Source organism: Nyctibius grandis, chromosome 10 (assembly GCF_013368605.1).
Source record: "Nyctibius grandis isolate bNycGra1 chromosome 10, bNycGra1.pri, whole genome shotgun sequence".
In the NCBI taxonomy this organism is placed as follows: Eukaryota; Metazoa; Chordata; class Aves; order Nyctibiiformes; family Nyctibiidae; genus Nyctibius; species Nyctibius grandis.
In genome coordinates this window covers 14,738,504-14,753,193 of record NC_090667.1, presented here as the reverse complement: position 1 = coordinate 14,753,193, position 14,690 = coordinate 14,738,504, and the positions used below count along the sequence as shown (strand labels likewise).

At 43.6% G+C, this 14,690-nt stretch overlaps 1 protein-coding gene across 2 annotated transcripts in view; it reads left to right on the top strand.

Annotated features, from left to right (window-relative positions):
- The window catches only part of AMOT (angiomotin), a 58,349-nt gene that overhangs the window by 19,789 nt on the left and 23,870 nt on the right, over nt 1-14,690 (top strand). For both annotated transcript variants that reach the window (XM_068409011.1, XM_068409012.1), the window contains exons 2-3: nt 5,863-6,029; nt 7,482-8,400. In XM_068409011.1, the coding sequence (XP_068265112.1) occupies nt 7,529-8,400 (872 nt within the window). In that variant the 5' untranslated portion in view covers nt 5,863-6,029; nt 7,482-7,528. The remainder of the gene's footprint in view (nt 1-5,862; nt 6,030-7,481; nt 8,401-14,690) is intronic.

The following is a 14,690-nucleotide window of genomic DNA, read 5'->3' as shown; positions in this document are numbered from 1 at the left end:
TTTTTATAACAAAAAAAAAGCAGCCCTTTGAAAAAAGGAGGGCCCGTGCCCGCTTGCTTTCTGTAGTCTGTGACGAGTCCCGTTAAATTCGGTAAAACTGCTTGGTGAAACAAGAAGAGCTCCTCCATATGGGGGCTTAAAATAGTTTAAATTGTGGTAATGCTAGAAAAAGCCAGAAAATTCCATGCTGAAGCTAAGCCATAGTGATTGTTTTCTTCTCTACAGCCTTTTCCACCTGTGGTTTTTGTTTGTGTCAATGTATGATACAAATTTTCAGGCTGTCACAACTGACGTGAGGAAAAACTGCCTTAAGGTAGCATAAAAAGGTTACGTCTGTTTGGGGAGTGTATTTCTATTGTTCTCAGGACTTAAGTTTTTAGGTTCGAATTTTGACTTTATTTTTAATGTAGATGGTGATTCTGATCTTTTTTTTTTATCTCACCAGCAATTAAAACAGCCTGATCCTATCGGTAGGGACAAATGATGCACTGTCAACGTTTTGCTCCCTTCTGATAATGCACATGAAACTGGTTTGCGTGTTTGAAGATTACATTTTACTCTCACATGGTTTTCATTATCTGAGAGCCCCGAGGAGAGGCCTGGACTAAATCAGTGAAGGAATGGAGAAACCACACAATGCAATGAAAATGGTGCTGAGGCATACTTGGGATAGTTGTGGGACAGGGGCTGCTGACGACAGAAGCAGGGCGCTGCCTGAGTGCTAGCAGCAGCAAGAAGTGGAGCATTCTTAAAAGACAAAACAAAACTTGATCTTGAATTAAAACTGTGGCGTGGGTTTACAACAGTTCCCCGGTTCTACAAGGATAATTACTGGAAATCTGTGAAGTTCGAAGCAAATGAATCTTGCTTGGTATATGCTGGGAGGCAGTCCTCTGAAATGAGACCTGGTGTGACTAAAACCCGTGTAAGCTTGATCTGATTTTGTCAAGAAGACGTCTAAAAGGTGAGATCTTGGCCTTTATGAAGTTAGTAGCGAAGATCCTGTCGCCTGTGCTGGAATTAGTGTTTCATTAATTAGGCAGAAGTGGCAGTACATGCCACTAAAGGGTTGTCTCTCTGCAGATGTGAGTAGTGCTTGGTAGTGCTGCATCATAGTTTAAGCAGCTGAACGGTGTGATGTATTCATGTAGAAATATTCCAAATAAAAACAGCGGATGAATATACCTATTTTGCTGTTAGACCAGTGTATTCAGACTAAATCCTCCTGCCCTTCTGACTTTTGAAATTTTATTGAGGAACTTGAAATTCCGTAGCATTCTTATCAAAATGCTTAACAGCCATGAAGCATTCCTATTTATACCACGCTCTGTAAGTGTTTATTCTTCTCTTCTTTTTTTTTTTTTTCCCTTTGTAATATAAAACCTAAATTATGTTGGAGAAGATTATAGGTACTTCCCTGTGAAGAAATTGATACTTTACAGTGAGGGAGCAGTAATTCAAAGGTCAAGTAAGGTCTTTGCAGTTTTTTTCCTTAGAGATGTTGTTTAGAGAGGGTCTTCCTACATTGATGTCTTGATTTATTTATCTCAAGCCAGACTAAGCGACTTGCTGCTTTTTCTTCAGGCCTGTCAGGCTTTCTTGTGCTGTTCTGTGCCCAAATCCCAATACCATGAGTGTTTGAGGAGAATGGTTAGTGGCTCTCGGCGAGGCACTCTGGTCCTTGCTGAAGGTGGACTCGGTTTGGCCCGGAGAGTTGTTAGAACCGTGATCAATCTTCGGGTGCTGCGGTGGCATCTCGCTATAATTGCCTGATGATCTAATCTAATGGGTATGCATATTATTTGCACACCTCGGGGTGACATTGTTCTTGTTTTCAGTTAAAAGAAGGAAGTTTTTCTTGTTTGCCCGGTGACTCTGTCCTTCTGGTATGAAGATGAGTAATGTTGGCACTGCTCCATGCACCTGCTCAGTGCCACCCTCCGAGATCACCTGAGTCACAGTCAGCAGATCCAGGCAAGCAGGGACGGGATGGTTGAATGAAAGCTGGGGAAGTGTTTATGGTTGGAGTCTGAAACCCACTTTGGGTTAGGAGCGGGTGTTAAAACGCTATCACAATGCTGGGATTCGGTGTGAGCTGCCATGCGGGTTTGGGTGTTGGCGCCAGACGTTGGGAACCTTTATTCTCAAGGACTGTCCTAATGTGTATTCTCTCCCTTCCTCCTCCTTGGGTAGGGCTGAAATGAAATGAAGAGCGTTCAGTGATAACCTGCACTATTCATTAAATGATTTTGGACCTCGCCCTTGTGAGACTGGTGCTCTGAGCCACTTCAAAGTGAGCGTGGGTACAGAATAGCCATGTTTCCAATGGTCTTATAGACACTCACGTTAAGCAAATTTTGCAGGATCAGGCAATCAGCCTGCTGGGTTTTGCGTAGGCCATGTAGCAAAGGCATGTTTCTATTAAACAGTGGGTGACTCAGCGTGTGAGCTGGTCTCTGCGATTGCCCAGGGACTTCACAGCCAGTCTTTTCTGTGCTATCTGTATTTTGTGTTCCCCTCCTCTGTTACAGTGTGCAGGTATGGCTGAAGATAACTCTGCACCTAAAAAAACAACCTAAGACTTCATCTAACTGATAGCATCCCATCACGTGTCGCCAGCCAGGATGAGCAGTGTCACATGCACGTCTTTTAAGGAAAACACAGAATTACTTGTCAAAAGTTACTGCTCGAGTTTGAAGTCTGTCACTGTCACTGGACTGTTTTGTCTATGAGTGACACAAAATTTAGTAGTAAAACTGAAAGTGCTTAACTGTACTCCAGCCCTTTTGAGGTGGTGAACCTGTTCCCATCCCACCTGATGTGTAAGCTAATTAGCTCCTTGGCTAAGCAGTAATTCTGGGCAAGTATGAACAGGCTGTCCTCACAGGGACTCTTGCATTCCTCTTAGTTTCACAAGCTAAAGAAAGATGCTTCTCTTCGCTTGTGAGGTTATTATTGCTCCATGCGGGTTAATTGAGCTATAGCGTTATAGCCACTCATCAAACAGTGGTGAGTAGCTCACTTGTCTGAGCTTGTTTATTTTTATAATGCTGAAAAATATTTGCACGCTGTACAGAAATGTGCTGCTTTGGTTCCTTACAGCCTGGCAGTATTATCATTTTAAATTCTTCATTAATCTTTCTTCCTCACGAGGGACTGGCAAGGTTCCTGTGCATAATTACTTGATGTTTAAGACAGAAGCCTCAGTTACTGAGATTTTACACAATGCCCTGCAAACACGGGTCTTTTCTTCCTTAAATAATACCTACTTTACCTCCCCTTTTATGCCCGTTCTTGATCTCAGCATGATTAAGTGCAATACTACTTGCAATCCCTGTGTTTGTTCTAGACTGATGTTTTGCTCAAGAACGTACGGATATAAAGTTCCATGAATAATTTCAGACTAGAAGTTAGAATAAGATAGTAAGATGATAGAGTCACGATGCTCAGGAACAAACTATGGAATCGGTTCATCCTGGGAAATCCACCTCACTGTGGTTCCTTGGAACAGAATTGGTCTAAACCTGAATTTTCCACTTGAAAAGCAAGATGTTTCTTGGCTTTGTGGTTACGAAGAGCGCCCCATCCAGTCCATAAACCAGTGCAGTTTTGCAGAGTTGTTGGTAGTCTGAATTCAGCCCTGTCCATATAGATTTAGGCTAAACCCCCAAATATGTCTGTTTAAAATATCTGCAGAACCTATTCCAGTTTCCTTCCAGCTCTATCATAACAACTTTTCCAGTGCACCTCACTAATTTCCATCTTTGGCACGCTGAAAGCTGAAGTTGCTGGAAGAGTCTAACACAAATAGAATTTGGTGTCCAAATAAATAACACATGGGCTTCAGGACCGATTGTACTGTTCATTTTTGTGTTTCACTGCAGAAAAAAGTTAGCTCACTGGTTCTGCCATGAGTTGCCAGCTCGCTCAGAAAGCAGATTCCAGGAACGCTGCCACCCAAGTTAGTTGCACAAGATTTTCTTTGTTAATTAAAAATAATGGGATAAAACTGGAAAAAATAGGCTTAACGCTAACAGTCGGTATTTAAAGAAAGTGGATTTGTTGGCCAGAATATCTTCATATTATATCTCAGTCTACCTTTTGTTTTGGGTTTCCAGGCTGATTCCTAGTTTACATCCACACTAAAATTGGTAGTATTCAGTCCCAGCAAGTACCTGCAGTGTGAGCTGTGCCCTCCCTTCAGCGGATCAGCAGAATAAGCCTCTATTGCTGTGCAGTGGAACTCGGTGTGAAATGGTTGCATACCGAATTACTTCCTTGAACGTTTGAAGGAGTTAAACATGCACAGATTGAATTGGTCTGCTGAGAAAATCTTTAAGGCAGAGAGGCAGAATCTCAAGCTGGGTTGTATCTTTGTATTAAAAAAAATAAACACCACCCGCCCCCCCCCTTAGATTTTTCCAGTTGAGACAAAAGAAATTTCTGGGTGGAAAGGCAGCATCATATTGCGTAATAAAAGCCTTTTTCTGCTCTAATAAAAAGGGTTGCTTAGGGCAACTTTGTTTAAAAGAAAAAAAAGAAAAAGAAAAAAGAGTCAGTGATGATACTGGTATGAGGGACAAGAAATCCATAACTTCTGTTGTGCAACACTGGGAAGAGAGGCTAGAAATTGCTCTGGTTATCTGCTATCTTAATGCCTGGTTTAAAGGTTCTTTACTGCATATTTGCTGGCAGCTGGTTTCAATATATCCCTCTCGAGCTAAGTCACCAGTTAAGAATTTGACATTAGATGTGTTTTTCAACCACCATCTTGAAGTACCGTGCCACACAACACAGCCTTGTTCCCTCGTTAGATATTGTTCATGTGCCTCGAAATCGCTGTTGACACCTCAAGTATTTAACTTGCAGATCTGAGATAATTTTTGTTGGGTGTGGATGTGTGCCATAATAAGAGAGAGACAGAAGTATCCATGTCTGCATTCCTTCACTGCATCTGTTCACTTTATTTTTTGCAACATTCCAGGAAATTAAGTTAAATTATACATCTCAATGAACATATTTAATTTCACTAGTTCTGTTTTAATTGCCTGCCCTTAAAGTATAAGGACACCGAGTGCACAAGTATGTTCCTCTTGTTTTGTCTTTTGCCTTTTTCTTTAGGACGCCTTAGGTAGTAGATTTAACTGCTTTTTGAGTAACACGCCTAAATACACATTTTTCTGTGTTCTCCTGATTCTCCATTCAATGGTTAAAGTTTCTTTAGTGGTTTATATTCTGAAAGGGAAAAGTAACGTAATTAGAGAATGTTTTGGGAGTTAGAGCTGTGCTGTGCTCTGCAGTGTATTTCTGGCATATACTTTGTCAGTGTCCTTTTCTTCCCCTCACTTTCCCAGTCTGTCAAACAAAGCTAATATTGGTTTACTGATCATTCTCACAGTCATTTCTGAGGCATAATCCGTTGAAGTTTATAAAGCATTTAACCATATCACCTTTCATCAAAGGATTTCTGCTGATGTAGTTTGAAATATACAGCACCGCTGGAAAAGGAGCCGTAAGCACAGGGTATCATCATCTGTGCTGCAGCTTTCATTCTTAGCAAAAAATAAAACAATGGAGTTAAAGAATTAGCGGGTTTTAATCAGTGTTTCACTTGGAGGCACAGATGGGACAGAGCATTACTTGGCAACATTTAATCTTGGAGCAGAAATTGTCATGATTAAAGCAGCAGCTGGAGTAGATTGCTAGGGACGAGGGGGTTCATTCATCCTAAAGGGATCAAAATTGTTGGGCTCTGGGAGAAAACAAGAAGCTACAAATGAAAAATCTCAAGTATGGGCCAAGGTTTATTATTTGTAGGGTCTCATCTGCTGATTAAAATGATGTTTTCAATGCTTTCCTCAGAATTATTTTGGAAGCGAGGAGAGTATCAAGTGATCTGGCCAACTGAAGAGGAGACTGAAGCCATCTCTGAGTGGAGATTTTGGAGTTGCAGGAGGAAGGCTGTGTGTGCCCCTTCCATGTGGCAGAACTGCTTCTCCTTGCCAAGGAAGTCAAAGTGAAGGAAATAGGTATGTGCCACTTCAAACAGGATTTCAGAAGAACCACGTTCCAGGTCAGTTAACAGGGCCTGGATTCTAGTTTGGTGAGGCAACCTGGCATGAGGTGGATTTTAACTTTCTCTTCATTAGCGTTTGCAGAAGGGTTCTGTCTGCCTGATGTGTGGAGGCCTTGTGTTACAGGGCTAGGCTCCTGCGGTAGGTTGGCCTGGGGGAGGAAACTGGGTGGTTGTGGAGACACAGAACAAAGCAGACCCTTCAGGCCTCCTGACTCCTGCAGTCCATCCCTGGTTCTGCCACGGAACAAGCTGTTGGGAGCAAGGTACCTTTTGCTAAGGGACGATGATATACAGAAAGAAGGTGTCAAAATAAACTGCTAGAATACCAACATGCGCTCTGCTGTCAGGGCAGAGCCACAGCTTAGCCAGCAAGTAAAGCATACTCTCTATTCTGAACTGCTCTAGCTCAAAAGTAGCTCTGCTTTTAGTTAAATGTCTCAAAGGTATCATTAATTTTGGATATTTCAACTCATGCAAGGCCAATGGGCTTGAGTTTCCCTGACAAATTCCTGACTCTACTGGGAGACTGAGCAGAGTGTAATCACTGTTGGTCACTGACTTAATCTGTACTTAGGATGTGCTTGACATTGGCTCTTTGTGTTTCTCTCCTTGGTACGCTGTTTTTTCCTGCCACTCAGAGGTCTTTTTCTGCTCCTTAGATCAGACAACTCTTTTTCCTCCTCTTGCATTTGCATGCATTCAGCTGATGGTATTTAGATGTGTGAGGATTTGGTTGCCTTTGTATAGCAGGAAGTTACAGAGTCCTCACTTGCACCAGTACGTGGTGTTTTCTGCAGCAGGGAGACTAGGTGCTGATCTCACTCTGGGTATTTCATAACTCTAAAAACCTGCTGGCTAACGAGGTATTCATTAATTGCTTTAAACGATCTAAGCTAAGATTTCTTTACTTCCTTTGAACCATATCCTATCTCAATGGGCCTCGCTTCCTTTTTTATTTTTTTTTTCCTTCTTCCCCCTTAAAACTGACAAATTGCTGATTTCACCCTTTAATCCTTGTCTGCCTGGAAATATGGGAAGTGTATTTCACTGCTGGTAGCCCTAAGTGTAAAGCAAACAGGTCTTAGGTATTTTTACCATCATCCTGTGAATTATAGGTCTCCTTTCTGCCTGAAAGCAGCCGTGCAGTCTGAGGCATTCGGCATGCATCCCTACAGCTTGCAGTCGATTGATATTCCTATAAACTTGCAAGTCACCTTTCATCACCTTTCTGAGGCTTTGCCCCCTGGCATGCAAGTCCTTCTTAGGTCAAGGGCCTTAACGACCCCTATTGTTATGGGAACCTTTGGTAATCTAACCTGCTTTTTTTCTGTATTTCAAGCCATTGCTCTTAAATGTCTCTTGCTTGATCCACTCAGGTGCTAATAACCATGTCTCCCTTCCTTAGGTCAAGGGCAGCTTTCACATTCCACCCAAAAGGCACCACAGTTTGAGATGAGGAATTCAGAAGAGCAAGCAGCTACGACAGTTTTACAGCGCCTGCTGCAGGAGCAGCTCAGATACGGAAACCCAAATGACAACCGTAACCTTCTTGCCTTACACCAGCAAGCCACAGGAAATGCCCCCCCTTTCAACAGCACTGGGAGTCCAGCGTCTCAGAACGAAGGGCTGAGCTCCCAGGACCACCAGCTTGTGACTCATGCTGCCCGGCAGGAGCCCCAGGGCCAGGAGATACAGGTGGACAACAGCATCATGGAGAAGCAGCTCTCCCCGCGACTTCAGAACAGCGAGGATCTCCCGACCTATGAGGAAGCCAAAGTCCAGTCACAGTATTTCAGGGGCCAGCCGCATGCTAGTGTCGGGGCAGCGTTTTATGTAACAGGGGTTACCAACCAAAAGATGAGGACTGAAGGGCGGCCCACAGTTCAGCGGGTGAGCCCGGGGAAGGTCCACCAGGATGAAGGACTTAAGGACCTCAAGCAAGGGCACGTCCGCTCCTTGAGCGAGAGGCTGATGCAGCTGTCGTTGGCCACCAGCGGTGTCAAAGCCCACGCGCCTGTCACGAGCGCACCGCTTTCCCCCCTCTCTCCGCTTTCTCCTCAGCAGTCCAGCGACCCTTACAAAAATTCTGGCTCCAATGAGTTCTACAAGAACTCAGTGCAGCCCCCTTCCCAGCCCAACATGAAAGGGATGGAGCAGCGGGGTCCTCCTCCAGAGTATCCTTACAAAAATGTGTCCACCCCGTCTATGAACTGCAAACCTCAGGACTCGGGACATTTCTATAGTGATCATCGCATGAGCCAGCAGGGAAGATCTGATGGGCCTATGATGAGGTATCAACATCCCCCTGAGTATGTGTCAGTCAGGTAAGCAAGATCTTAAAACAAACTCTGTGACAGCCACATAAGGAAGGACAGTATAAAACTCAGTCCATCGCCCTCACTCCTGAGGCAGGTTTTCTTTCAGCAAAGACCCTGTCTTTATTATGTGAGATGACACTGTGTTCAGCTACAGACCGTGTCTGGAAGGACTGTGACCTGTTCCAGTAGCTTACCTAGAGAGGCCTGACTCTTTTAAAAAAAAATAAATAAAACCCACAAACAAACAAAAAATAAACCCAAACAAGCAAGTTTCGTTTTATGGCATGGGGAAGTTTAGTGCTGAGGCTCCAGAGCCTTACAAAAGGTTTGCTACAAAAGCCAAAGTTATGGTGTGATTCATTGTAGGAACTTGCAGTTACTTATTGCAAGACTTAAGCTGTTCTTTAATTACATCTGCCCAGACAAAAGATTTTTTTTTAGATTTAAACTGCATCTAAATGCTATGTAGGAAAGGAGGAAGTGAATGAACGCAATGATGGTGCAGGTAGCAAAAATCACCGGAACTTCCTTTAGAGTTTTTCAAATTTTATTTTCAGTGGACCAAAGTGTAGCAGTGGAAAATGGAGTGTGCTTTGTGCCTCATCCCAGCCTGTCTTGTTTAGCTTTCACTAATTTTCCTTGCATCATTTGAAATGTCAGCCTATTCTGGTTTCCTCTAGATAAGGAGCTAGATTTGGCTTGAGGCACACACTGATGGCCGGGTGGGTGAAGATGAAGTTTTATTCAGGTGGGCTAAAAATACGGCTTTACTTTACCTGTTTTGTTGCCATCTCATCTCTGTCCAAGGGCAGGTGGGATCTGATATAACGATTTGGGCCTTATTTTGAAGCTGAAAGCGTAATCCAAAGGAGCAACGGGAGGGTGCTGCTACATAAGTAAATGGTGAGGTTTTGTGTTTGCACATACTGTGTTGTGTTTTGAGGGGAGCATGAAGAAGAAACCAGCCTGTATTTGGGAAGAGGGTCTGAGCTTTGGGGGATTTGAATCTGCTCAGAACCTTCCTAGTCCTATGGGGAGCTATTTTCAGAGTTTGTCCACCATTGTTTGTGATCTGAAATGACTTCAGCAGCATACAAGTCTGATGAAAAGGCCCTTTGATCTGGCTAAATAAATAATAAAGAGGCCAGGAAAAGGGGAAGTAAAGGGTTTAGGGAGGGTAATGATTGTAGAAGCTCGTTGCAAATGTTTCTGAAAATTCAAAGGCCTCAAATCTCTGTGCACACAGGAAAGGGAAACAGATCCTTGACGGTTGTGCTGCATCAGAAATACTCATAATATTATATATAGTGAATCTGAGATGTAGCCTGCTTGCTGTTTAAGGGAGAGGTATTTGAAAACACGCCAACAGTCAGCTCCTCTAGACAGGGTGATTTTTGTCTGTATTGGATGGATCCTGGCTGCTTTGAAAGAACATGGGGGGGGGGAAGCGGGGGGAGGAGAAAGGTTCAGCTGGCAAGGTTTCCAGTAGGGGAAGCAACTGAAATTTGTCTTCAAAGCTTTGGGAATCTAATGAGGTTACTTTTTAACCTAAATAGCTGCACAGAGGAGAGGTTTCCTTTGCAAGCAAATGCTGAAGCGGTAGAACAATTGCAAGACTAATCCATAAATTACAGCGCAGCGTGGCAAAGGAAGGGAGCGAGTCCTCTATTCCCTTCCCTCTCCCACACGCTTTAAGAGAAACTGTCATTTAGACAAGAAACCTTCTGTGTTACTAAAGGTGCAGCTGGGTAATGGTGTGAGGATTTTAAAGGCATACAGCTTTCGGGGGTGCGTTTGCCTCACACCAGGCACTGCTAACAAGTGTCTTTGCAGATAAAATACTTCCAGAGACTCCTGTTTTCCTGCGCTGCAGCTCTGTGTTTATCGGGATTCATTTGGATTGGTAAATGTGTGCATTTTTTGAACCATGCGTCAAGGAAACAAAGCCCCTTCTTTCTGCTGGCGAAGCCACACCCTTTTCTGCGGGTTTTTCCCCTCATTGTTCGGGGGAATTTGAGGGTGACCTAACGATGCGGTTAAATAAAACTCGTTGAGCAAGATAAACATTGGGGAATTCACAGCATTCTCATGCTTCACCCTCCCCAGTCTGGGAAAGGAATGGGCTGTGTGGTAAGTTTAAACCAGTCTGCAAAGAGTTTGCCTCACCTGCTCTTGGGTGGTGTAAGTTTGGGAACACGTATGTGTTCGTAATGATGTTGGTTTAATGTGAATACTGGGCATGCCGGAGGCATCTGGGCTGTTATTTGGGAATTTTAGAGAAAGTTCAGAAGAGGGCTGGCTGCACGCGAAGCTCCAAAGTCCTGTTCTCTCCCTGATATCTCAGCTGCACTTTAGCATTGGTGATGGAAACAAACCTTCAGGTCTAACAGGAGAAGATGGGTGCCTTGGGCTCAGTGTCTTGTGGGGTTGCAAGGTCTCCTGTGGCAGAACAGCGAGAGACGGGGGAGCAGGGGCTGTGTTGGTGCAGTTTTGGGTGCAGAGGAAGCTCGCTGTCTCTCCGATTCAGGCGCCATCCTCTGTTCAGAGCCCAAATGACTGAGCTCCTGCTGGGGTGATTAATCCCACTGACTTCACAGGAACTTTTTGAGAAGGAGGGTTGCAGAATTTGTCCCATAATTAGTAAATCACTTCTGTGCACTGCGTTCCCCTGAGCAGCATCAAAGTGGGGGATAATCAGGTATGACTGGGAAGCAGAACAAAAATGCGTCGGTTTGATTTCAGCTGTCGAATTGAGTAGTCTGCTCCCTCCTGCAGCCAGCGTTTCCCAGTTTGTGCAGGAGGGCTGTGGGAGGGAGGGGAACTGTAGCTTCTTGAACATGAAACAGGCAGGAGAAGCTGGGAAGGCAGAAAAAAATTTAATTGAGCCAGAGACCTTTCCTGATCTCTTCATTCTTCTGCCCTCCCCACTTTGTTGCTCTACCCGCAGATCTTCTGCGTGACTTGATGTTTGCGATCCTGGCAGCCTCAGGACTCCTGATGGCAAGGTTTGCTTGCAGAGCTGCCCTTACTCCATATCTCTGTCTTCATGACTTAAAGCTAGTGTGACCCTTGTAGTTGCAGAACCATAAATCCAGGTACTTGGCCCGCGTGGTGTGTTTCTCCGATACGCGCCAGGGACTGTAAGAGAAGCAGAGATTCTTGCATGATATGGTCTTCAAAATGAAGTGGCCCTTGAAGTTATGCTTTCAAACTTAAACACTTGTGGGAATTACTGCTCTGAGTTTTTTTCCTGCGTTTGGGGGTTTCAGGTCTTTATGACACTGAGGCAAATGAAAGGTGATTGTGTAATTTTGTTTTCCACGTCTTTTGAGAGTCTTTCTGCATTTTTGCATGAAGTGGTTAGTTTGAATGTGATTTTGATTGCTACTGCAGGGTTACCCAAGGACTCATTCTCTCCTGGAGAGAAGTTTCTACTACCATTCTGTCAGCAGTTCTATCAGGTGACCCCAATAGTGATTTGTACCTTAAAATTTTGCAGCCTGACTTAAAAATCTTGAAAAGTCCAGTTGTGTTCATTTACCTTTCTGAATCTCTCAGTCCAAAATTGGTTTGCCAGAGAAGTAAATTCCACGATTCTCATGTTAGTCTGAGGGACCTCAGAGCCAGGTATTTTGAAGCCACAAAATATACACAAGTATTTTATAAGACAAAATTGAAAGTAGTGGGGATGCTAAAAAGTTCTTTGAACTTTTTGTATGTAAAAATTTGCGTACGAGATCTTAAAAGGTCTAATTGTCACTGTGAGGGATACTAGGGTTTTTTTTTAAAGATAGGGTGTATTACTCCAGTTGCAGGAATATAAAGGCATTTGTGACATTTTGGAAGCTCTAATGCTGTTGGTAACGCAACAGAACTAGAGGCTCCCAGCTCTCATGTTTTAGCTTGAACCCACAAGATTGGTATAATTTCAAGACTATGAGAGGCTTCGGGTGTGAGTGCCAAGATGCTGGAAATTTTGGAAATGTGTCTTGTTTAGAAATACTCAGCCATGGTTTCCTAGAGTTGTTCTTTACAATAGGTTTAAAAAAAAAAAAGTTATTACCAGGCATGTCTGTGCAAAGACTGTCCCTTCAGAATTTAGCTGCCACTGCTGTTTTTCTTGGGCCATCTCTATGTTCCTTTCGTTATGCTCAGGTCCTGCAGAAATGGCAAAATTCTGCCCATGCGTCTCTGATGGCAGGAGAACGAGATGCTTTTAGTCGAATAGCTCAAATTGTTAATGTTGGCATCTAAGTAGTCCTCATTAGGCTTGTAGTATTAACACACCGACATCTGCAGAGTCAGTCTCTCTGAGTAACTGCTTCAGGTTGTTTGCAGACTGGAAGAGTGTATTTTGTAGGTTCAAAATTGGAAAGGTGTTTTTTTTGCATCCATGAGGCAGACTGGCAGCGTATCTCTTTTGATCTAACCTCTGTAGGTCATCATAGATTAAATGTCACAGCAAGGTTATTCCCTAATCGATTATAACATCAAAGCAGAGGTGCGTGACATTAGGGAAAGAATAAGCTCAAGGAGATGCGTGGTTTCTGAAGATGCAGAGTTTTAACTCTGCACGTAACTGGGTGAGCTAAGAAAGGAGCTGGAAACCACCTGAGACAGACCAGATGACCTTGAGCACGGCATGTGATGGTTTTGCCTCGTTTTTAGGAGCACTGGCAAATAAAGGTAATGAAATAAATGCAATGATAAGTAGAGCTGACCTCCTGGGAGGGGAAGAACCAAATTGCTGCTACTAAACTGAACATGCCTGAGGAAATTAGTTGCACATCTCTCTTTTGAACGACCCCTGAGATCCTCACGTTGCATATGATCATTTCTGGGGAAATGCAGCTTCTGAAATGATGTTGCTGACAGGGACCACCATCACCAGAGTGTGAGAGAGAGAGAAACAGTAACTAGAGCAGTAATTATTTGGTTTTTCCTAAGTGACAAAGGCTAGATTTGTTTCCCCATTAAGGAATTTAAGCATCAGCTTGGTGGTTTCTGTGCACCTTCTCTGCTGGAAAGCAGGGAAAATGAGACATAAGGTGCGTGATATTGAAATAGTGAACCCTGCTCTGGGCTGAGAATGTACAACTCCTACACGCGCTGCCAGCCAGATGTGAGTAATGCAGACGTTTCCTCTTTGGACGGTATGAAGGGTTGATGCGTTCTTTCTGCAGAGAACAGGAAGGATGATGCTGAGTGTTTGCACATCAGCTGAGAAGCCCGTTGTGTAACCCTTTAGTTCCCAGTTCAGCTTCATGCGGACTGTCTTGTACATCCAGTGTCCCTACTGCGCTCAGCGTAGGGTCCTTCCCGTGAACACAGACAACCATGGGAGTATTCTGTAGCAGCTATGGCCAGGTAGAACAACATTATGTGGTTTTCAGCTGCAGGGTTGAACTGCTTCCCAAGGGGTGGGAAATTTTATCAGAAGAAAGGAGTATTTTGGAACACGTTGAACTGCCAGACTGGATCTGCGCCGGGCTGAGGTCTGTGCTTAAGAAGAGACTGGCTGCAGCGTAGAGAGGGAGTGACTTCAACTGTTAGAATAAAGAACATCCAGAGAAGTTAAAGGTTGAATGTCTTTGGAGGAGGAAGCAAAACCTGCCTCCTGAGGTCATCCAAGCGTGATAAATCCACACAGTCTTCTAAGAGAGATTTCTTACTTGGCTAATGCAGCGGAAATTGAGCTGGGGATCTCCAGCGCCTGAGAAATGTGGGCTGGTGTAGCTTGGAGTTAGTCTGTGACAGACTCAAGCATGTTATAGATTGCTAGATCTGTCTTTGATATCCTATAGAGGTTGTTGTTAGGAGCAGTAAACATACCTACTGCGTAGGACTGAGGGTGGTTCTGAATCAAAAGGCTGCTTCTGATTCTTAGGTTGGTTTTCAGATCCTTGAACTGCCTCTTTCACCAGACTGCAGCTTGTTGGTTGATATTTCAGAATGCTCAGATCAGTGGTGCTGGCATATATACATACAGCTTAGCCAGTCCCTTTGACTCTGTATCCTCTATTGCAGAAGAAAATTCATTGTTTTCTCCATGAGAGATGGCACATTTCAGGACAGGTCAAAAGAGCCCATTCCTAACAGTCCTCAGTTTAGCCATTTTATCCACAAAGTGTGGAGAAAAGTTACAATTTTGGTCAGTAGTTGTTGATGAAGTTTCTCAGTGTTTCTGTACAAAATAGACTCAAGAGGAAAGACCTTTGTGCACTTAGAATATATTTGCTGATAATGATTTGATTTTGAAGCTTTTTTTTAAAACAAACCTATAAAATTGAGGAAAA